The sequence below is a fragment of the Gasterosteus aculeatus genome, chromosome 16 (genome assembly GCF_964276395.1).
Source record: "Gasterosteus aculeatus chromosome 16, fGasAcu3.hap1.1, whole genome shotgun sequence".
Taxonomy (NCBI): Eukaryota; Metazoa; Chordata; class Actinopteri; order Perciformes; family Gasterosteidae; genus Gasterosteus; species Gasterosteus aculeatus.
This window is the reverse complement of record NC_135704.1, coordinates 10153281-10177674: the sequence shown is the minus strand read 5'-3', so window position 1 is coordinate 10177674 and position 24394 is coordinate 10153281. Positions and strand designations below refer to the sequence as shown.

At 44.2% G+C, this 24394-nt stretch overlaps 2 protein-coding genes across 6 annotated transcripts; both read right to left on the bottom strand.

Moving 5' to 3' along the window:
- Positions 1-146: 146 nt before the first annotated feature.
- Positions 147-1493, bottom strand: LOC120834157 (protein FAM237A-like). The gene is made up of 2 exons (XM_040201990.2): positions 1121-1493; positions 147-751 (listed from the first exon to the last, which is right to left on the bottom strand). Exons 1-2 carry the CDS (start codon positions 1485-1487, stop codon positions 627-629), a joined length of 492 nt encoding a protein of 163 aa, XP_040057924.1. The 5' UTR covers positions 1488-1493; the 3' UTR covers positions 147-626.
- A 2317-nt stretch (positions 1494-3810) lies between these two features.
- adam23b (ADAM metallopeptidase domain 23b) lies at positions 3811-23369 on the bottom strand. 5 transcript variants are annotated; one of them, XR_013452995.1, is made up of 27 exons: positions 22049-23369; positions 21124-21377; positions 20671-20747; positions 17496-17559; positions 16426-16508; positions 16230-16293; positions 15614-15686; positions 15067-15137; positions 14860-14925; positions 14625-14693; positions 13751-13917; positions 13206-13290; positions 13034-13121; positions 12293-12344; positions 11607-11706; positions 11443-11514; positions 11262-11348; positions 11084-11164; positions 10944-10994; positions 10782-10845; positions 10551-10656; positions 9912-10031; positions 9577-9745; positions 8870-8981; positions 8337-8427; positions 7472-7562; positions 3811-5644 (listed from the first exon to the last, which is right to left on the bottom strand). XR_013452995.1 is itself a non-coding variant. In XM_078090423.1 (26 exons), the coding sequence occupies exons 1-26, from the start codon at positions 22122-22124 to the stop codon at positions 5599-5601; spliced, it is 2388 nt and encodes a 795-aa protein (XP_077946549.1). In that variant the 5' UTR covers positions 22125-23369; the 3' UTR covers positions 3811-5598. The 5 variants fall into 5 exon arrangements, 4 of the variants coding, with proteins under 4 accessions (XP_077946549.1, XP_077946548.1, XP_040057449.2 ...); XM_078090423.1 differs by lacking the exon at positions 7472-7562; XM_078090422.1 differs by lacking the exon at positions 8337-8427.
- Between the last annotated feature and the right edge of the window lie 1025 nt (positions 23370-24394).

The following is a 24394-nucleotide window of genomic DNA, read 5'->3' as shown; positions in this document are numbered from 1 at the left end:
GGATGTGACACCACAATCGGGCACAGATCCTTAACAGTCAGTCGTAAAAGCTCAAGAACGTTTAGTCACGTAGCACAAACATCTTTTTAGGAAATTTGCTAAGTGTGGTCCACTTGGGTTGTCTACTAAGTCAAGGAAAAACAATTTTCAGCCATTATTTGGCTAATTTAATTCATTCTTAAAATTAACAAACAAATCAACATTGTCACATAAAAAATACTATTACCTTTGATTGTAAAATATCACATATGATATCAAAAATAAACCAACAAATATAGTTAAAATGTTTTGATCACCATTTGGAATCAGTGTGTCAGGTAAACTGCAGGTAACCATAGCAACAATGCAGTTCCTCATCGGGTGTTACCAGTTAACTCACACAACACAAAGGATTTGAAGAAACCACAAAACTTGTTTCTAAATGGATAACATTTTCCTTTTGTTAAACATTTCCACGTGTCTTGATGTGAGTTACACATCTTATGGAGCATTGCCACCAATAAGTGAATTTATATGTGTTAATAGAACCTTTTATTGAGAGCCACGCATAACTTTGGGGTAGAAATACTACATTAGGGAGGCAGTGATATTTTCTAGTAAAACATTATAACCTGGAAATAAATGAACTATTTGTAGTAGAGTGTGTTTGATCTGTGTTTGATCTTCAGGGTCTTGATGTGTCCTCTGGGTCTCACTCTGACACTGAACCACACTCGGCCCCTGGATCCTGAGCTTTTCCATGTGAAGGACTCTAAAAGACCGACAGACACGCACATAAACATGCACACACAAATTACCTTTCATGCTGATGGTAAGGAGGAATTTGAACTACTTTATAGGCCTACTTTATCTTCTGGATAGCTTGTGAACAATCACTGCTATGTTTCAATGTGCCATTATTATCCTACATCCGACATATTCACTTCACCACGAACATCAGCACATCCTGCACAAAACTACAACTCTCACAATTACATTGAATGCCACATTACATTTTATTGTAATGTGTTATATATTTACTTGACTGTGCACTAATACATGAATAAAAATAGACATCAACGACATTAGCTGCGGGTATAAAAACTTTGACTCGTCACACACGAAGAGGAACACCACCTACCATCCGTGATGACGGAGTGCAAAGCGGGGATGTGTCTGCGCCCCAGCCCGTGGCTCGCGGACAGCACGCAGTCCAGATAGAGGTCCCAGAAGACCCGGGCCAGGTCCCAAAACAGCGCCGTGTGTTTGCCGTCGTCCGACGACCTGAGGAGCAGCATCGTGTCCCAGAAGGCGGGCACGGTGTCGGCGATCCTCGGGGAGCGCATCTCCAGCAGCAGCGCCGAGGAGGAGTCCCAGCACTGCGGGTTGGAGCGGGGGGCCGCCAGCGGGTCGACGTCGGGCGGCCGGTGGCCGTGCAGCGGCACGGCGCACATGCAGCTCAGCACGAACACCGTGGCCACAGGTGCGTGCACGAGATGTGGGACCATCTGCAGACGACGCGACGGGGGACAACTTTTCTTTGATTGTCATCGTGGATTCATTCATTAATAAAACCGATCAACAAACAATGACGCGCGTCTTTCAAAACTATTTGTCTTTTCTTTTCTTTTTTTGGAAATACCATTAAGATGATTTAATGCTGGTGTTTTAAGCGTAATGCAATTCAGAAATAATAGTAATAATTCACCCTGCAATCAAAATGATGACACTTCTGCAGATAAGTCCTTAATCAAGAAACGTAAAGGACACCAAACTATTTGTAGCAAATATCTGTAATAAATATTAAATAGCAGAGGAATATAAGAACATGTATAAGAATACAAAAGTATTATAAAAGTCTTAATAAAGTGCAGTAAGGAAATTAAATTGACTTACCACCAAAGCTGGGCCGACTACCAAGACTGGTGGTGATTGGAGCAGGGTAAATATCTGTTGGGTCCTAATTGACGTCAATGCCCCCCTCCTTTGTGAGCAGTACTTGTGTACTCTGTTTTTAAATACAAAGGTTATACTGCTTGAACGTAACAACATTTTAATGATTTATTAATGTTTCTGCTGTTTAGGATTCTTCCCAAGTAAATATATATGTTTTATTTTTTTCTGTTAAGGTGCTTCAGAGCTCCTGGTTTCAGGCTTCTGCCATATGAACCAAATTGTTGCTTTTGATTCTTGCGATATTTTTTTGGCTCTGATGTGACACATTCAGAGCTTTAAGGCAGTGGCGTATTTCGCTTAATGTATACCCCAAATCATTCTGAAGAGTTTTCAGATAAAGCGTCTGCAGAAAGGAAAAGGAATCTGAGTCAGAGTCTTGGGTGGTTCTGCTTTCTGTAAAAAACAAGTTGAGTCATGAAAGGTAGTTTAGAGAGTGATGCACGAGTTACATTATATGCTTTTACTTAAATGTCACATGCATACCTGATCTCAAATGTTATCACCTTTTCAGGGGGAAGCCAACGCTAAAGGTACTGGGAAGGTTTCTTACCCATTCATTTAGTCTTCTAATGATAAAAGGAAGCGGACAATTTCCACTGCAAAGCCTAAATTATAATGATTAAAGAAAAACCATTTTCAGATTCATATTCACAAAATGTCGTGTTAGGGGGAGTTCTAGACCGGAAGAGATGCAGGAACATTATTCAAATTATTATTATTATTATTATTATTATTATCTACAAGTATTTTTTAGTCAGCATTATGAGGGAAAGACATTCGTATACCACACATTGCTCATCAAGGTTTCAGATCAGCACTCAACCTAGAACACTATGTGCACATGCTTACTTTATGTTTTAATAAAAAGCAAGTTCTTAATCCTTTGTACTAATGATAAGAGGATAATTGTTTATACTCATTTACGCCATTGGATGTTTTCTTTCCTGAACTTTAACTTTTGATGGACACATATATACCATTTTACCATAAGATTAGCCACAAACATTTAAAATATCAACTGAAACCATTGAAAAATAACAGTTGCTGTGTAATGACCTCAAAATAATTGCTTGAACATTTGCATAAACAAACATGTGTTTTTTATTTTAGACACTTTTTCCTTGTCTCCATCAACCCGTGCCTTATATGTGGCCTAATAAGCGTTAGCGCTCAATACCTTTGGCTTTGGTCTTGTTAATGCATAAACATGAATTAAGAACCCTTTAATTTCAAAAAATATATATAACTAACACGTAGAAACATCCAATGGATTACCTCTCCCAAAGCCCACGGCCGTGGAACACCAGGTCACCAAGGAAGAGTTGGAAATCATTGCTGGGGAGACGCACAGCCCCACGTGACCTGGCCCGGGATAAGCGGGGAATAAGAGATTAATTAACTGATTTGACATTAAGAAGTCCCCCATTCCCCTCTGGTTTTTGCAGGTAGTGAGATTTGGGGATCAATGCCACTTAAGTACACCTGAACTTAACTTTACCACAAACACTTAACCTGGCGCTGTCTCATCACAATATTCCTGCTAGAAACTCGAGAGTGATATTAATTTCAGCATTTAACTCTCTGCAAGAATGAAAATAATTTCCCAGAATGTCAAATAACTTTATAACATCTATGCTTTACAAAATGACTTGTTTTGTGAATATGTGATTGTTAAGAGGCTTAAAGTAACAAAACTGCCTCAGAACATGAATGATGTGAAGCACGATAATATATGTATCCGTCAAATATATATTAAAGTGTCTTCCACACTAATCTATGTTTAAATGTAACGAAAAAATATTATAGTCAATCGTAAAAAAAAGTCAAATAAAAATGTTATGCTGATTCGGCAGGAAAAACCCAGAGACGCTTGTATAAAATTTGTCAGTAGTTTATTCATCGGTCCAAATGTACATGATGCAGTGAGAGAGGGACACCGGATGAGGAGTAACATGGAGGATTACAACGATGCCAGTGCTATGGCAGCACCTGGAAACACACCAACTATCCGCTGGATGGGAAATAATAGCCCTGCACAAGAAAACTGTCCAGGCCTCGATATGTACAGGCACCATACAGTGTGTTTGTGTACGTGCGTGTGCATGTGTGAGATTAAAAATATCAGACCGGATGAAAAAACACACAAAAAATATTTTCAGTTCCACAAATGTAAAAGGGTGCTCTCTTGCTTTTCATTTGGGAATATTAATTCATTCTTTTTTTTCTACTTGTCCATTCATGGTTTGAGTACGCTGAAGCAAAGTGAAACCAGACGAAGGTTCGGCCAAATACAAAAGATTGGCTGATTAGCAGAACGTTCTTGTACTTCCATGTCTACGTTGACATTAATATACTCATACGTTTGTGCGATATCTCTCTTTGCATAGTAAATAAAAGTTAAATGTTTTTGTTGTTGACATGCACCTATCTTTTGAAGCGTATTTTTCTTGCAGATTTTGGGGACTTCCATATAGAATTATAAGCCCGCTATAGTGAATGCATGCAGTGTTACCGGACTTGGTTAAGAGTTTATGAGAGCAAAAAGGTTAAGCCAGTATAGTGGGTGTTGATGAGGACTGTTACACGAGACCTGGCTGGACAGGTGAGCGCCTGCTCGGACCGACGTGATGCCCTCAGCAGTCGGAGAGGCACCGCTGGCTGCAGACAGAGGGGAAAGTGCTCTGTGTGCAACAACATCCATATGTTCAGGTGATTGGTTCTTTGGCTTTTGAGTTACTGTTGAAGATACTCCGGGAGCGGGGAAGGAGTGAGGAGAGGGTGGGAGGGGTGGGGGGGTTCTTGTGACATTAATCAGAGGCGACGTCAGTCTGGATCACTGACATGCTTCTCCTCGACCACCGTGGTTACTCTGTGCGCTGAATCCGACCTCAGGCCGGACCACGGCCGGAGGATGTGCGACACGCGATTACAATTTTGGCTCAAAACCCAATTTTGGTCAAGAACATTGCCAAAAACACCCGCTATACAACATGCTGAGATTTAAAAAAAAGTGAAAAATATGCTGCTTTTCCAAACCTGAACTCTTCATTTATGTACAATTTGTGTGTGTGCATTCGCTAGGTGGTCTGCACTGCCCTTATAGGTCCTCACATGCAGCCTCCTTACTCATCTACAGCCCCTCAAACGTAAACTAGAGGAGCTTTAACCGCCTTTCCCTGGGTTTGGTTTTTAACAAGGCTACCCCTGCATTCAAAAAGTCCTTTTTTTCCATCTTCCTTCTCTGTATGTGTTTGCGGTATAGCTTTCGTAGCCATGCAGAGTCCTGCAGAGAGGGCTCTTCATGCCAGGGGGGCCAGCAAGCAGCACGCTTTTGTGCGGAAAGTCATGCCAGGTGAGAGAGTGGTGTGGATTCCGCCTGAACGCCTGTGCACTGGCACTAAAGGATGGAAGAGGAGCGCTGTCGCTCTAGAGATCGGAGTGGGAGGATGGAGGGAGGGGTTGTTATATGTGTGAGGTGGAGTCGAAAAAGGCTGCATTGTCTAACGTCACTACGATGGAGTTTGTTAAAATGTCCACTATGTGTCCTCTTTTTCAAGTAAATCTAATGCCGAGGATCAGCAGCAATAAGTGCAGTCCAGCTGTCAGGTAGCCAACTAGGGAAGCCTTGAAGGAGTCCTTCTGGGATCGCCCTCTCTCCCCGGGTTAAATGGCTGAAGCGTTGGGGTCGTATCGGCGTTTCTTCACATTTCTTACATAGAGACAAGAAACAGGAGTCAGTGTGCGGCGTAATCACGTCTGTTTCACAGCCAGTGCAACCTGAACAAGCAACCACACTCATCACTGCCAATGACACTTCATGACTTGTTATGTTCAAGAGTAGGAAATGAAATAAAAATATCCACGGTTATATTGTTATTCAAGGTTTACCAAGAAGGATTAAAAGGGAGGTCCGTGTTGAGCCAGTTTGGTCGTGACTGTTAAGAGGCAGTCAAGAGGTATTTATATTCGCAAATCTCAACATTCCAATTCATGCTGATCGACCCTATGATAAACATAATGAAAACCATTTCCATTTAGGATCCATTTCACTTCATATTTCCTTCTCTGTCACAATTTGTGACACTTGGCATCGGATAAAAATGACCTACATGAAAACTTTCACCCACTTTTAACTGAGCAAATGAAATTCATTTTAAGGTCGATGAATATAAATCTCTTCTCTTCCAGGCAACCTCCAACCGGTTTGTGCGTGCAACATCATTGTACAAGATGTGTAGGAGTCAAGTCTCATTACCAGTTTGGATGGGAAAGACATTAGTTCCACTAAAAAACATAACAATCTGGGAGGAAAGAGCTAAACATAAAATATATTCTACAGAAGTGGGGAAAAAAGGAGACAACCACATAAACACCAACCACAGCAGCAGCAGCAACAATAACTACCACAACAGTGGGACGACAACAATACGACAACAAGAGTGATGCACAACCTCCCCGTGCTGTGGCTTGTTGTGGGTCTTCTATCACTCCGTCATGCACCGGTTCCAACAGTAGGCCACTCGAAGGTGGCACTATTGTTGTGCGTGGTTCATGCAGTGGAATGCGCCGTGTCTGTACCAGGTCTGTGAAGCAGGCAGCAATGGCAGCCGGTGTGGGCGGGGTCCGAGAATCCTGCTCCGCTCTAGGGCGGAGCCTGGCCATCTCAGGTGGGTGTGGCCAGCCAAGGCACAAAGGCTGCGGCCAACAAAAAGGGGTCCTGGCTTCTGTCTCTGTGTCGCTCTCACCAACTCCATTTAAAGTCTCTCACCCCTCAAGGAGTAACGGACTGAGAAAAAGATCATGGAGGTGATGAGAGCATGAGGACCCGGGACCAGATCAATCTGGGTTTGGCTCAGCCTTTGTGCAATGAACTGACCTCCTCCAAATTCAACAGGTTAACGTGCAGAAATGTTTTGCTGTTTTCCTTCCGCATTTTTTTTCCTGCATGTTTAGGTGAAGACCATGATGCTTTGCTACCTGGCATGCTTTGGTTGCTGCAGGATTGTCAGCTATCTTTTAGGCTTATTAAGATGTGTAACACCTCTGTTGCTCAAGACGGCGAGCTAATTAGCAGTATGTATTTATTGTACAATAAAGTACATTTACTGGCTACACAGAGATGCTAGAGGTCTCTCTTTGCATTTCAGAGGGGATATAAGAATTTAACTGATCAACACAAGCATAGATTTTTAAAATTATCACTACGCTATTATTGCAATTATTGTTTTCCTCCTCTGTTGTCAGAACTCAACATGCATGTCAAGCGTAAGCTCTGCCCGTCCAATCAGTTTGAGGTTCTGCTACAGATCAACACACAAAGCCGCACATGGAGCCCAGAGTCTCTCCAGATCACCCTTCTACAAAAACCAAGACTGCACACCGGACCAAGCTGAGCAGTTCAGGTGTGTGTTAAGCATGCGTTTGTGTACTGTCCACCCTGGGGTCCATATTCTGTAGCAGGATCTCAAACCCTGGTGTCTAGAAGCAGCATGGATGCTAGAGTTACAGCAGGAGAGGCATGCGGCGCGTTGCTTACTTAAAGCCCCATCCAGTCCCCCCCAGCACTATGGCAGCCACAAGGATGGCTCCGGCGATGGAGCCTATTATTAGATTGGTGGCACTAGGACCTGTAAAGGGTTATGGGAAAAAAAAAATGAGTTTCTATACTCACTTACTGTGTAAATAACATGTAACTGTACAATGACGATTTCACATGGAACAAAAAACATAACCATAAGTACTGTTACAGCAAAATGACCGTATCTTAGTTTGCATGCCCCCTTTTAGTGTTAACATGGATAATGTAGTCTTTACATGTATCTGGTGTCAGCTGAGGTAGTGATTATCAGTGGTTTGTCCGTTTGGGTTGTGCAGACCAGACTAGACCGTGGTTATCCATCACGATAAAGGTTTAATCAACCAGAGATTAGCATTGAGATTTATATGTGGTCTGCAGTATGAGCAGTAGAAATGTTTTTACGCGTTCCCAGTCACCACACAGCCTACCACTGTCTGACCAGCCAGCTGATTAACTGGTCATTTCTCGGGACTGTTTTCCATCTAAATGCCCCACATGCCCCAGAAAGGAGAGGATCACAGGAGCAACCACATGACGACTAAGAATCAGAGAAAGAAAAGGGACCACAGGAAGAAGAGGGAGGATGAAGAAAGAGGCTCGTAGTAATGGGGAACAACAGGAGGAAAAGGAGGAGGAGTCCATCAATCAATCACACAACACTGAATACATCCAATCACGTGACAATTATATGGTCATCACCAACACACAAGAAAACACAAAGCCACCGGGACGCACACACGGGCTCAGGCCGGCTCACGAGACCGCCCGCACACTGAGGCACCACTATGAGAGGAAGAGCTGTGAAAGGGTTAAAGATGCTTACTCTATTCCCCACCCTGTGCCTCCAAAAATCACCCCCAGGGCCAGAATGGTCCCTGCTACTGCCCCTATCAGCCTGTTAGTGGCCACGCTCACTGTGCAGAGGGAAAAGGAGCGTTATTACCACCCTGTCAAAAACAAACAGCAGGCTTCTGCTTCAGAGTCATGGATGAAGTGACGCGGTTCCCTCTGTGACGCTTCCCATCGCCCTTAACCACCTCATCCGTCCCCCCTGTGGTCAGAAGTGTCAGGTGTACAACTTGAGCTGTGTGTTCATTTCATCTTCTAAAATCGTAACAAATGTAACACTGTCGTTTCATTCTCCTGCAGTCGCCATCTTACATGCAGCGTCTTTGTGACTCCGGTACACCTGTGGGATTGTGTGCAGACTCAGATCTAACAGTGCGACTGACGATGACAACAACGTATATACGGAATATAACTCAGCGTGAATCTTGGCTAAATTAGATCAGTGCACATTGACACGTGGGTTATTATTCTGTCAGACAGCAGAGGTTGAAGGAGGTGGAAACCGACCCTTGGGTCCTTCGTCCTGAGTGGCCTCAGGCTCTTTAGGAGGATCAGGCATGCTACAGTCTGTCCCTGCCCAGGTGGTGTCACAGGTGCACGCGGCTTCGTTGTTGCACACCTGTACAGATCAGACAAAAATAGATGAGGCGACAAGGGTATTTTAAAAGCTGTGCTGATACGCTGGGATACTTTTTGGGAATCATCTGGATTGCTCATCCACAGTTAACAAAGGCTCCCACCTAGACACCTACGACAGTGTAAGAGATTAATTATATTACAGCTCTAGAAAGGAATTGTGAGCCGGGACAGCTGCTTATTCGAAGCTGATTTAATTATGCTAACAGCAGCAGAGACAGTCTACAGACAGAACCTAATCTGATTGATTGAATTACACAACAATGGCTCGATGAACCACAACGCGCTGGAAACTAATGGCTCCTGCTCACGGCCGACATCTTGATTTGACATAATAGGAACAGAACAGGTGCATAACATTAACAATAGGTCTGTTCTATAAGTGTCCCAGTGAGCCATGACAGTAGGCCCCCATGCACAAAACCTCCGATACAGGAGCAGCTAAATGGAATTAGGGCATCGTTATTTCAGTATTTACATTTCCTAATGTGAGCGTGTCTCCGCCGGCATTTAGCTACCTACGCTCGGTAGAATGTAGGATCCTCCCGAAAGTGTAAATTGAGGGTAAGCGGACTCACCCCATGGGCAGAGCACACCTGTCCATTAGGTCCACTGGGGCAGGTGCTCATGTTGAGCGACTGGATTGGCAGACACTTTCGGTCAAGGCACATCATGGACGGCCCGCACGGAGTCCCGTCCTCCACGTAGCCTAGATCCGTCTCATCATCCAACAGGACGTGGCCCCCGCTGTGAAGAGAGGTTGGAGGGACGGAAAGGGGGAGAAAAAGACGGAAAGAGGGGGAGGGAGCAAAGGCTCATGCAATGGGAGAATAAACCAGGCACGGAGCACAGCGGAAAGTTCCCAGGACATGGACAGCTCGTAAAAAATGTGGTAGAACTCTCAAGTCTTTACCTGCAGTCTACCATTCTGCCTTGAGGGTTGAAGGAGGCCAGGGTGATTTCTCCTTTCATCATGCCAATGCGGGGGTTGCGGCCGATGTTGGTGCACAAAAGGTAACCACAGAACACGTCACTGCAAAATACAACAGAGAGAAGTCTGTGCAGATGCCAATCGTCCATTCAATGTAAGTTTGCCTTGTCAGGATTTCCCTCCTCTAAAAGCCTAAACTTTATTCCACGTATTCAACCCACCCAGAGCCTTTCAGGCTTAAGACACCCAGGGAACAAGGTGAGGCTCAGGCTCAGTGTCAAGGAAACTTGCGTGGAGTGATTGATATGCAAATTACTATTTAAATGGTGAGGTATTCCTTTAGACCCTGGAGATCAACATGAACGTATTTAGAGAGCGTTGCTGACAAAACACAATGCTGCAAATAAAAATCGGAGTAGGTTTTGAGTAGGTTGTAAAAACAGTGCAGACAATATGCCCTCTGTTGCCCTCTACTGGTTGGTTTCAAAACCTTATTAATCTCCTGTGATGTCAGTAATAAAATAACATAAGGAAAAAACAAAGCCCTGGGTCCATGTAGAAGAATAAAGTACTGTCATGCTCATATGTTAGTAACCTAATTTGTCTTTCTTCAAAACTCACTGTTTGCTACACTGGATCCATTTATCTCCATCTTTTCCACAGTTGCCCTTCTCGGTGCCCTCTGTGTTCAGCTTCTCATAGCAGAACTTGTCCGAACCTCCGGCCTCTGAGGTGAAGAGAAGGTGCGTGAGGTGCGCGGCACTGACTACAGCGAGTCTATCTTCATGCAGCATCTCCGTAGGCTGATACTCTGATACGAACTGATGCGAGCCAAGGGAATGTTCGTCTTACTTGAGCCCCAGATGTATTTGCACTGGTTTTCTCTTGTCTTGCACTCTCCGGTGTAGCAGCGTCCCTTCAGGAAGGGAAACAAGAAGACGGTGAAGACATTTTCAGTCTACTAATCTGATATTCTGAAGCAGGACTGCTTGTTTGATGTCACCTGGTACCTACCTTGTTCACCTGGCAGTAGTAACCATCTTGTTTATGAAGGTTGGGAGGGCACTGCAAACATAAAAAAAATAACACCACGAACATTAGATAGTAATTGCTAAAATAAATGTAATGAAATGTTCAGTTCAACTCAAGGACACCTGTCCAGAGTCCCCGGAGCAGGTCTCTGAGATATCGCAGTCGTTCACAGCGTAGCGGCAACTGTAACCTCGTGGATAAAACTGCCAAGAAAAGGAGAGAAGATACGAGTCAGAGGCTTAAATAAATAATTAGTTCTGTGAAACTTAAAGAAATAAAAAAAAAGAAGAAAAGTCATACCAGACATGTGTTATTGCAGCACGGGCCATCACTGCAGTGCGCCCCGTTGGCCAGGGAGCACTTCTTGCAGCAGTCCTTGTAGCACTCCTGAGAATAAACGGGCAAAAGAGCTTCATGCATCACGACGAACAGACGACAACAAACGGGCCCGACGTTCCGGAGTAAAAGAGAAAAAACGTACTGCTCTAGCGCCGCAGTCGCATTCCTCTCCCACTTCCACGAATCCATTACCGCATTCTGTGGCCTCGAACAGCTAACGGGAGAAGACAGGAAGGCGGTGAGAGAGGTGAGAGCGGAGCGGCCGCGCGACTCGTGGCGGTCGGGCCAGAGTTGTGAGAGTCTCACCTTGGTTGGCCTGTTGAACAGACACGAGCCTCCGCCTTTCAACAGGAACTCCTTGTAGTCTGAGATGCTGCATTTGGAGAATCTGCGTGGGTGTTGGACCCTGAAGAGAGTGAGAACACAAGGTGATAATAAACCAAAAGGGCCGACTCACCATCACGGAAGCACGGTTCGAAATGCTGTGTGATGAGCGGCTTTCAAAATCAGATGATATTTTACACACACACACACACAGAAGAAGAATAGAGCAATTGGAGCAGATGAAAGCCCAATTTGGTGTATGAGAACAGAACAATGTATTACTATTAAAGAAAAGAGCAGCGTTGAAATGCCTTCATGGACGCTCTGTTGAGGATAAACTTCTGTATAATGTTCCCCTTCCAATATCATCACATACCAGTAGTTAATGAGAGCATAATGACCATCTGGTATTCACATGCACTGAACAGTTTATTCTTTTACTGTTTGCTTAGGAATTGTTTAACAAAAGAGGGTTGACACTGGAGATTGTGAATAATCAGCGAGGTCAAAACAGAACATTTATCTACCAGTTCTGCATTCATTCCCACGCACTCCCAGAGAGGTGATTACACATGCAGGTGACAATAAACAAGCATCTATAATTGTTCCGCCATCCCTCTTTCCGGTGTGTGTGTGTGTGTGTGTCTCAGGGGTATGTTGGACATTACCCGGTGTCCTCCATTATGCAGCCAGTCCACGAGTCAACACAACCACATTCCTCTGGAAATAGGAAAGAGAGGGAAGAAAAAACACAGAAACAGACTGTGAGAGGAACGACGGAAATAGACACATTATTCAACACTAGCATGAAATACAATATGTGAACATTGACTTTATTCCCTCAGTGAGAAATGATCAGTGTGTTTAGAGCCTAATCTCCAGCACAATAACTATAATTTTTACCAATTCTGGGACCATAAAAAAAATCTCACTGATGGTTGAGCGTCAACCACGTCAGCTGTTCTACTCCGCCTGCCTCTAATGGCAAAACTAACTGGCATAAATCACCCTACTTCAAGCCTGACTGAAAGTCTACTTTTGCCCCACTTTTGCCTATAAAATCAGAGCATCTCTCCATCTGTCTCTTCTGGAACATGTAAGAATTAACAAGAGACAGTTTAGTTCAGCCAAAAGCCATGCTTTTGTCCTACAGTCACTATACTACACTATATACACTATACTACTACTAAGATCAAATCTGAGAAAACCACTCAAACATTAAAGAAGTGGAAATAGAATAGTGGAATCTATTTTCATCCATCGGCAAATTAAAATACATTCACTCGACAGTCCTGTCTAAAGTACGATAAATCTAAAACCATCTAAGGCTTGAGAGCTAAATATGTTTTTTTACAGCTCGGCCCTCATCTATACCAGCTAGCAGATGACCAGGTGTATGTGGTGTGTACTTCTCTTGGAGGCCGGGTCCCACTGGATGCCCAGGTTCTGAGCCAGGCTCTGGGACAGGGAGCCCGCCATGGACCAGCTGGTGCCGTACTGTTGGCACAGCAGAGACCGAGGATTATTCACCCGCGCTCACTCTCGTGATGTGATGCACAGTGTTAAGGTAGAAAGCCTGACCTCGTTGACCCCTACTCCTCGGCTCACAGAACACATGCCTCCAAAGTAGGCCGCGCTGCTTCTGCGATAGTGGAAAGTTACATTTCTGAAAGAACGATTGGAAGACAGAAAGGGAGACGGGAACAGTAAAGTGACGTCAAAAGAAGGAAAGGAAGTCCACATGGGAATACATAGGTAGCCAATACGTGTGATGGAATATTCACTCCTGAAGACACAGTGCTATTTAAATACAAAGACGTACAAAGAGAATATAATGTCAACCCATGAGCTAAAGCTCTGACATGACTGCATAGATATCATCTCGATGTCCCAATCTGTATATTATAACCAAATACACGTCCAATACGGATAAATAAAATGGCAACTATACTATAATACATTTACCTGCTTTATGTAAATAACATTAAAAGCAATCAAATTGAAGAAAAAGCTAAAAATTCTAAGAATATTACTGAAAATAAACACTAAATCCTGACTTATAATCAATATTAGTAAAGAAGATGCACCTAAGGGTGATGCAAACACAAATTTAAATGAGAACCTACGAGAAGAGGTGCACGACGTCGGCATGGTGCTTTATGCTCTGCTGTCGGTACTTGGAGAAATCCCGCAGCATCTCCAGCGGCCGCACGCTGACGGGGATCTGGTCCTTGTCCGTCCAGATCTCCACAGCAACGAGCACCACTCGTGTATGTAGTTGCTCTTTGAAGATCTGCCATGGAAGCGCGCAGTGAATGGGAGGAATAAAGAGAGGCAGAGAGAGAAAGAGATGCAGAGAGCGGGAGAGCAGCAACAGCACAGGGAGAGGAGAACAACACTGGGTGTGAATTTGAATCTGTACTGTCTGAGGAGGACAGATGAGGGGATGCGGCACACTGGGGAAAAGGAGGAACACGGGAGTGTTAATACACACGACGAGTGCAAACAGCAGCACAATACTGACAATAGGACAAGCACGGGGCCCTACTCAGGTTTACAGCGATGCACTTATGACACAAGAGAAGCACTTCGGCTGTCATCAGCAACTAATCAATATGTTCACACTGTAAGGACATATTTGCTCAGTGTGTTGTGCATATGGAACATCAAGGCTGCCTTATCATGGGTGAAATGTTATATTCCGCTGAACTCAAAACGACAAATGTGCTTCACATCCACCACTGAAACATTGAAATGCTCCTTCGGCCTTAGTGTTAAATCATCAGAAAAAATATTCCAATAATTCTTTTGTGAGTGTATGAGCTCTTCTTCCAGCATTGTGAGGCTCTACATAAGAACAGAGCTGCTTGGAATGCTAACATCAAAATCAAAATCGTATTAACGGTGCAAACCCGCTACTAAAGTTCACCATATGAGTGGAGTATGTGAGCATGGTATCATTTGCTGGGTAGCACTTAAGTAACTAAGCAGTTTACTCACAGCATCCACAAAATTCACCACCGACTTGGCAAAGTTCCTCGTGTGCTGCCTGGTCTTGTGTCGCTTATACTGCGGGCACAGACGAAAGAGTACAAAGATAAACCAGCCGCAGTGATTTGATGGTGCTCACTCAGAGTAATATGCTGAATTCATGGCTCCCTCCTGTGGAGGAAACAAGCAGAGAAGGTCTGAAATATTAATGTGTTATTTGCATGGGACCCTGCCGGTTACATACCATACTGTGGTCACTGACAATCATGATCTCCAAGTACTTCATCTCCTCAAATACATTCCGAGGCATCTGCCAAATACAAAACAAAAGCTAATATCAGGAAGTGGATTGTATTCTTTATTAGTCGATTAAGACCACACATCTGGTGAAGTAATGTTACTTTTGTTGTTTGTCGTGTTGCTGTCGAGAGAGGTGAGATCAGGGACTTACTGCTCGCTTTTTCCTGCGCTTCAGCCAGGACAAGTCATCCAGCTCGGAGAAGAGCTGCTCCTCCTCCTCGACTATCAACCCACGCAAGGAAATAGTGACATTTCAACTCGCATGTTTACAACTGGGCCGTGTACACCTCCACTGTGACTTCAAGCCCACAGGGTGGTGTTTTTCTAAGTTTGTTTTTTTCCTTAAAAAAAATCTCAAGTCATTTCCCTAAATCCGCCATTAAGCACAGTAAACAAGCTAGACTAGAGAAGATACACCCAACACGGCAAAATGGAAGAAGTGGGTGTAACAAAACATTCTGTACTTTGTGAAAATATGAAGAAAAAACCATTGACATCACTCTTTAGCATCATTAAATTCATTCCTGAGTGAGTATTCACCTTCTCGCTATTCCAAACTTACAACATGAAGCTGTAAAAGTTATTGTTATTGTGTTTTAGCTCTGCTATACAACCCCAGGAATAACTACTTGTTGCCATGCTGGTGTGCTTTGTGGAGAACACGCTTGGGGTCAATGTGAGGGGAAGGAAACACTGACCCTGTTCCTCTGAATCATTGTCCCACTGAGGGGAAAGGCTTCTTCTTAGTTTGTGTGGCCTTGCAGCTGAATCCTGCACGGGTAAAGAAAACAAGTGTTAACTGCCAACAGATTGAGGACCCATAAGTCGGTCTGTGGAAAATAAAGCTAAAGCTGGTTGATTTAACGTAAAGACCTGAAACATGGTTATAAACGTTTAGCCGAGCAAAGAAGTTAGAAGTTAACAAGTTTAGAAAATTCCAGTCTATTTCTGGGCCTGATGCAGTGACAACATGAAGTCCAGGAAATACAGGCAAATTGTTGATATTTGATATCACGATGCACAGTGAAATCAATACAATATAATGAACATCCTTAACAATATCTTGATATTTATTTCAACCACATTGTCCCGCCCACAACTACTACTAAGAACAAATACATGTAAACAATGTAACAGGACAACAACAAAAATAACACAACAAATGCATTTAAACCATCTTCAAATTGGGCAAAATGGTACTTCAGCTAATGTACTAATGTAATGAGGGACAGCAGAGGTTGTTTTGCACGTGTGATGGGGGTGAATGGTGTAAAACCTTTGTATGATACAGTACATATTTTGGTTATAACTTACGATAGAATGAGTCTGTTGTAAGGGCTCAATTAGGTAAACATGGACTCCATCGTCAAACATCCCACTGCACAGAGAGCAGAAAAGAGAGAGAAAGGCAGTCGATAGCGAGTCAATAGGAGCTGAGGAGCAGAGATGAGTGTATCCGGAATTATTCTGAACGCGGCGAGGATCGCACACAATTCCGCTGTTCACTTACTGCAGCCCGTTGCAGGTGGATAAGGCCACGCGGGAGTTATCGTTCCCTCTCACCTGGCCGTGGTAGTAACAGTGCTCACCGCCCTGAGGGAAGACGACACAGCGCTAATGTAGCATCACAGCAAACCCCAGCTACACCTAGAGGAGCATCACCCGCTAGAATCCCACCAAAGTGTACGACGACTCGGGTTCACCTTTGCACGGTGAAAGTGTCGTATTTCTTCACTCAATTATTAAGCGTTTGACTTTTTTTTCCGATCATCTCAGAGGCAGCAGCTTGGCTCGCAGATGCCAATTTGGTACGTTTGCAAAAATATTTCGGCAGGGGTTCTTTGCTCGTTAAGATGTGAAGTGAAAACATTGCAGAGGTGGCTCCTGGCACTATCTGTGACTCAGCTGTCAGATGCAGGGTGAGCAGAGGACATCCACCCCCCCCCCCCCCCCCCCCTCGCTGCCTCGCTCTCCTCACCCATCCCACACTGCACTGATACCGCAGAAGGCTTTCTCTCTCGTCACGTGACCAGAGATCCAGCAGGAGGCTGCAGGAGAGCAAAACCCTGCTGATTCAGCTACAGCGCGCCCAGCCCCTGTGCCTGAATCAGCAGCAGCAGCCGGAACGAGCTCTACGCTCCCAACCTCTTTTTTTACCTCCCCTCTTTATCGCCTCTTTTCCTCTGTTCAATGAAAATCACGTATTTTAATCCACCTACCAAACTATCTATCACAATCTGTCTGTCTATTTATCCCTCTTTCTCTGTACATCCAGCTACCCGTCTCTACGTCCTGTACAATTTGTTCTTTTTCTTGGTCTGCAAAAGAAGATTTCCTTGACAGTTGCAGTGTTGGTTTGATTATGCTTGCAGGAGGCTTGATGATAAAAGGCGAGAAGCAAACTCATTTACATGAAACCGACACTCACATCTGCTAAGTGTATTTCCGAAAAGTTGTATTAAAGCCTTTTGCTTTGCCGAGAACGTACTCGACAAAATAAAAAACAGCAGCTGTAGGAAACACAGAACACTGAACAGATGTGTGCTTTAACATTTTAGTCACAACCAACAAAGACGTTACCTTTGACAAAACAGGTTTCCCCGCCTCGTAGTGGATCTCGACGTAATCCGACGACAGCAAGTCACTGTAAAAATAGAGATTGCAGTTGATTAAGGTGGAGCGGATGTGATGCAGTGAGAATTTAAAAAAAAAAACACACAAAAATAGTCTCTCTCTCCTTCTGTTTTCTCTGACTCACACATTGTGGTTTTCAACTAGCGGTGAGTAGTGCTTTGGTTGGCGTTTTAAACAAGAGCACTCATCACCACTGTGCCTGGATCAGCCTGCACAAACAGTCATCGAAAAGTGCAGCGGATATTTTAAACGTTGCCTCCCCTCAGGAAACATTATGACGCATTTACTCAAAAAGATACTGTGACAACAAGATTCCCACCTACTCAATAATTGGCGTTATCGTAGAGAAACTGAGGATCACAATCAATCATCTCCAAACCCATTTACAGCGTTACATGAACTCATTTAGGGAACATTGTTTCTTCCTCAAATCTCCCAAAATAACATCACCAGATGAGAAACCGCACACATATCAGGAACAGAAACAGAAGTCTCGTTGTCTAAAAGCTGCTAATGACGTGAGGAATGATCTCGAGGCCTCGGCTTCACCTTGAACACAGCGGTCCTCCTGCCAGTTCCCGCTATCTGAGTCAGCGTCCCTCATCATCTCACGCACTCAATCTGTTGGCTGACAACTGACTTCAAGAGCCTGCAATTTCTGCAACAACAGCACTTTTTCTTTTTTTTCTTCTTCCTAGTAACCTTGCAAATCACAAAAGAACATCCTCTTCCACAAGAAAAAATAAAAATGTAGGAGTGATGAACATCAGTGGGACATTTTTTGGTGCGATGCTCGGCGGCACAAGAGCAGCGAGGGCACCGTTGTGAGAGGAGAGTCCACGCGTGTGAGAGATCCCTGACGGAGGGGCTATTAATAGCGTGACGGACGAGGCAGGGCGTGGAGAGTGGGCCACGCGCAGAGCGTACCGCTGTTTGTACGAGTGTGAGCGTGTGAGGGCGGCTAAAAAGGGCGCCCGTGTCTGCACGGGCCTTGAGAAGGCGCGTCCCCCCCCCCCCCCCCGCAGGTCTCTGAGTCCAACGGCGCCACATCTGGGAAGGGAGACGGCGGCGAAGCATAGAGGGAGGACGTTCTAACGATCAAATGCACTTTTTGTTGTTTTAACTGAGAAAAACATCTTCTCTGATACCCAAAAAAAAGGTACAGTGAGAGGTTTGCAGATAGAGGTTTGCAGATAAAGTAGCAGCCATTGGCAGGTTGCAGACCTTCTATATTTAGATCAGTACTGTCGCAGCTACAACACCAAGCGGAATTCAAACCCCTGTTCTCACAGAAAAAAAGGCACACACTGAAGTTAGCTCATGTATCTCACAGATAACCTACAAGCAAACCGCTAGGAATCAAGGTCATGCTTTCAGGTGCCTCGGTGCCGCTGCTGTACAGAGCTGCCGCTGTATTACGGTGGCGTTTGCGCGAAGTCTGACAATAAGGCGCATATCTCTTAAATGTGACGCGCAGTTGTTTGACTTGGGTCTATTTTACTTCTGCTTTATTTTCTTTCTTTCGCATTGCCGAGTGAAGAGAGACACGCACACTGAAGATGAAGGAAGGCTCTCCCTTTGGCCTCCCTGATACATGAGCATCACCTCTTCAATAAACAGTCAACAACAAAAAGCTCAATAGCACATTCAGAATTCCCACAGCCTCTCGATATCATGCACAATAAAACAAAAACACGATATACTTCAGGTAGCTGCTGAAATCTGCACTTTGTAGGAGTGAAATTGTGCTAAAACTTGTATATATATGTATATATATTGTTCATGATAAAGTGATGAAACTACTTTTTAAAGTAACTGGAGACTGAATTCCAACAATTGAAACGTTTTACTCTTAACATCTAACAACACTCAGCGATGCAGACAAATACAGACTGATATTACAGAACGTAGCCTCTAAATCACATCATGGGATTTTGAATTCAATCAACATTGTAAAGTCCTTGTACACACGTATATTAAACCTTCACACATGCAGACGGGCTACTTTGCAAAGGCATTAAATCAATACCATTGAGTGTCCGGAGCCTCGTGTCTGCGAAGGGGAGAGTGATCGCAGGCCGCGGAGTAACTGCCTCCCCTCTAGTTTTCATGCAAACAGGCCAATTGCGCCTCATTAAAGATGGAGTCTTTGGTTTTCCAAACCCTAAACAGCCTGTCTGTGCTGCGGCAGCTGAACTAACATTGCTTTCAGCACACCGGAAACTAGCGCGCTGACCTCTTCCATTACCCTTTCTCTAATTACATTAACCGGTGACTGACGCTGCATTAAACACTGATCTGACACGTAGAATAATACATCAATATATCGTATATCAACAGCAGTCATATACAGAGGGGGATCACAGTGGTGGTCCATTTGGTGTCAGCTATGACACATATTGAGTTACATTTACAGTCAGTTACAGTTTCCGGTCACTTTGACGGCTTAATATAGACTTCAACTATTGTCTATTAGGGCGTTTTTTTACCTTACCGAGTGATATGCAAACTCTTTTTCTAATTGATTAAAAAACGTTCAACTTGTTTGACTTTAACGCAGCTTAAAGTGTACATTTAGTCAACATTGTCTCTACATTTAAATCAAGAAATAACAACTGTTAATCACAGCTTCCCTTTACGTGCCTATAATGTTTTGCACATTATGCCACCGTATTTTATATTAGTGTGGGTTCGTTGTGGAGGGAATGTTTTCCCACAGCTTTGCTTTAAACCCACACATAAATATATGTTTTCAACCATCTGCACATTACATTCAACATGACCTTGACAGAAGATTCTCCCGTGAGCGAGACAGACGACTCACTCACTCTGGGAGTGTCTCGAGGTTCGTTATGATGAAAGGGAACCTTTAGTACATTTCAACGTGGTGCCCTTCCTGTAAATGTGGCTAATTGTGATTCCGAGTTGTGACTTTGCACCGAGATTCGGTTAATTGATCACCTCGCAGTCTTGTCTCTGACGTAAACAAAGAAAGCAGCCCCCCTTCTCCCCGGTCACTGCATAGAGATCAACATCTGGACCACAGGGGCCGACGAGCTCTAAAATCGATGGATTTAGCTTGCACGATCTGCTATAGTTAGAATGGATGACAAGGACTTACGTGTTCAGTGATAGATCCAGAGCATATCGCGTGCCAAATGCCTCTAACTGGAAACTGGCCTGGGCGAGGTGGACTGCCTGCAAGGTGGAAAAGAGTTGGGACTGCAGATGATGCAAACGTGTGAGACCACAGCTCTCCGCGGACACAAAACCCTCCAGAGTGCACCTTGAGCATCGTCTACGGCACAAAGACAACAGCTGTGTCGGATGAATGGCAGATGGTAATGCACAGTGGGTATACTGGAAGAGTGGCTTCCTTCAACGCGGCCGCTCTGGCATCACTCCAGCTCTTGTGCGCATGAAGCGGCTGTTAACGCTCTGCAGGTGAATCTGGATTCAAAACTTTGCCCGCACAGCATGCTGCATGTGACTGAAACCTTCCCGCTAATGATCACGGGGGTACTTCTCAGATGCGACTACCCACCGCGTCCCCGGCAGCCCGTCCCGCCCTCACCTGCCCCTCTGTGGCTTGGTTCTTGGCCCTGGTGTCCAGGTCATGATAGGTGCTCTCCGAGTCCTCGTTCAGGTAGTAGATTAAACGCGAGGGGTAGGTGATCACATGCTCTACCGCATGGTGGGTTGTGTTGTCTGGAGCAGGTGCTGCAGTTGCCTGTTGCGTTAGCTGGGCTGGCACTGCGTCCCTCTCAACCTTGTCTCCTTCTCCTTGAGAAACTGCAAGACAATTTCCACCGTACATACATGAAAGACCTGACACACACACACACACACACACACACGCACACACACAGCCAGCTGTCATCCTTAATTCATGAAACGAATTGATAACACTGAGGAGGCCCCGGCTTTACTGCGATTCTCCCGGACGCGGTTGGGAATGATTGGTTACATGCCGTCTTACACTGACACCCACGTACGGCTGGTTTAGAATGCAGAATATAAATAGCTTCATTTCATTGAGAGCTACTTTTGATATGCTTATTTCCAAAGTGAAAAAACTCTGCACCGGATAGATACATGCAGGGTTCATTATGCCAATACAAATCCAAATAGCTTGTGATAACAGAAGGTATAATGTTATATAAAAGCATTTAACAGCATGCACTTAAAGGAAGTTAATTCAAACACGCCACTCATACATAATAAAGAGCACTCTCTTTCCATTTGCTGAACAGAAGAGGCTGAGCTTATGTGGTCTGCACCATGCACCATGAAAACGCCGCATATTAAATCAAATATTTTTTTTAAGGGAGTGGGAAGGGAGGGGGGGGGGGGGGGGGGACAATGATGTGCACCTGCAGTAAATCATCGGATTTCATTTTAGCCCAACACGGAAAGTGAAAGGTGCTTCTAATTGGATGAAAGTGTGTGAGAGGAAAAAAAGGAAAGAAGAAGAGGCAGCAGGCTCGTGCGATACGTACCGGATGACGCTAGTGATGGATGAAGCCAAGGCGAAAGGATGCTCCCGAGCAAAGTGGCCAGAAATATCAAATGCATGATTCATATTTGATAACTGAAAAAATCTCAATATCAACACATCAACGCGGTGTTCAGCTCGCGGCCCATCGTGGCTTGGGGACGTGCCGTGCAGGGGGCTCTCTTCATGGATCCAGGAGGCACCGGGCTGCTGCAGTAGCGGCTGAGGAGGAGGAGGAGGGGGACGAGAGAGGGAGGCAGGCAGGCAGGCAGGCAGGGAGGGGGTGAGCAGAAAGAAGGCGGTGGCCAGGCAGCTACTGGAAGTCGGGCTGCAGGCTCCTCCTCGGTGAGCAGAGAGAGATGTCCTCCGTCCTCCCTCCCTCCTTCCTTCCCCCCCTCCCGGACCAAAGGAAGCCCGCGCAGGTGACCTCGACGGCGCGGCTTTAAAATCCCATCAGCCGGAGAAGAAACAGGAAATGACCCGCTCGCACGTGATAAAATAAAGTGTTTGTTATGAGTATAAAAACAGCTAAGATGTAGAAACCCACGTGATCCTAACTTTAGGTAGCATTTATTGCATAATGTATCTCCACCACGTGGGTAGGGATTGCTTAGTGACTGCAAATATTCTACCACTAGGTTGTTAATACAATAACAACAATAAGCAGAATAGTTTTGTTTACATGATGTTGACTGCTTCTTTAAAGGTGCTAAATTGAAAATTCAGATCATGCAAATGATTGGAGGGGGGTTGCCTCAACACGGCTCTCAACATGGCTGAGCAGATAGGCTAGTGGCTAACGATGCTAACAGCGTCGATAGTGCTGACATGGCTAACAAGGTTAACCAGAGGGGGGGAACTGCAGATATGCCATGATGCTTTCCAGTGATGCTGTGGTCAGGAAGGCGTTATCAGCTGACTGCCACATGAGCGCAGCAGCTAATCAGACACAAGGACTCACATGCACAGAAAACAGATACAAACAAAACCAACAAAGCACAGAGAAGCCCAGATTTCAACGAGGGACAGTGACCTAAAAAATAATCCATTATATCTTGAGCTAATAGCTGTTGGCGGCGATATGAATGCTCTGCATTCACCATCGTGAAGTTGTATTAAGAGTCCCTATATAGTCTCTTCCAGAAATAACAGAAGATCTTCCAAAAAGACTGTGTGACATGAACTATAACAGTGCATGACATGACTTTTTTGGGGGGCTATATGCAGATCTCAAAAAAGGGTTTTTGGAGGATTTGACAACTTCTCCCTCAGGGCTGAATGGTCCAATCAGGGATGAGTTGGTCATTTGGGGTCACAAGAGTCCAAATGAAGTCTCTCTGAGTCCAACTTGCATCAGTTTGGACAACTTTGTTTATATTATAATAATAAACATCTCTAGTGTAAAAGACAGCTAATTCAAATAGAATTTACTGATAGACAATTGTTGTAATGAGGTGAACATGATTTGCTTTTTATTCAAAATGTAAAGGGTAACACATCAAAGGACAGGACGCTTTAAATGTTCCACTTTAAAATAAAAGATGTCTGTGCCTTTGACTGTCTGTAACATCCCCGAATCAGGTTGCATGTTTGGAAATGGATATCCAGCTGTGATATGAAGGGGATTTAAGGTACATTTATGTAAATATATAAAATAATAAATGTTCATATGCATAGATGAACATTTAATACTTGATATACGTTCTGATTTTGGGATAAAATCAGCACATTTGGAGAGGCATTGTGACGACTCGAAGAGACAGTGGAGATTAACTTCCTGTTTTTATTTTTGTAACCACTGCACTTCCTGTATCTAGTTTCTCACCCTTCGTTTCTCCCCACAGCTGAGTTTAGTTTGCAATTACCTCCACCTGTATTTCAGCCTCAGTTCCCCGCTTGTCTGTGTCAGGTTATCTTTTGTCTTTCCCAGAGGTGCATGTTAGTAGTCAGAAACCCAGTGCTGTTTTTGGTTATCTTGATTTTACTTCGTTGCCAGGCCCTCTTCCTTTTTGGTTTCTACAAGAGCGTGTGAATTCCGCCTTTGCCTGTGCACCCTTTTTGTCTTGCATTAGTTTAGTTTATTCCCCAAGTAAAAGATTCCAAACTTGGAAAGAAGTTTTTGTTTCCTTATTGTTCTGCACCTGAGTCATAGTCCTGACCCCTCACAGGCATGGTTTTTACTGGACAGGAAGTGTGCAAACAAGCATAGCAGTAAAGGAAGTAAGCAATTTGCCTCTGAGATGTAATAAAGAAGTCAAATAAAACGAATAGATTAATTGAAGAATAAAAGAGTTTAAGTACTTTGGATGGATTTAGATTTAAGGACACTAATCAAGTAAATGTTCCATTT

Excerpts from the sequence above, each read along its gene's own strand:
- LOC120834157 (XM_040201990.2), bottom strand. The coding sequence starts at position 1,487 with ATGGTCCCACATCTCGTGCACGCACCTGTGGCCACGGTGTTCGTGCTG. Across the intron at positions 752-1,120 it reads GCACTCCGTCATCACGGATG|AGTCCTTCACATGGAAAAGC; the intron begins GTAGGTGGTGTT and ends TCGGTCTTTTAG.
- adam23b (XM_078090423.1), bottom strand. The coding sequence starts at position 22,124 with ATGCATTTGATATTTCTGGCCACTTTGCTCGGGAGCATCCTTTCGCCT. Across the intron at positions 13,918-14,624 it reads TGGTGAATTTTGTGGATGCT|ATCTTCAAAGAGCAACTACA; the intron begins GTGAGTAAACTG and ends CTTCCATGGCAG. Across the intron at positions 13,291-13,750 it reads GACGTCGTGCACCTCTTCTC|AAATGTAACTTTCCACTATC; the intron begins GTAGGTTCTCAT and ends TCGTTCTTTCAG.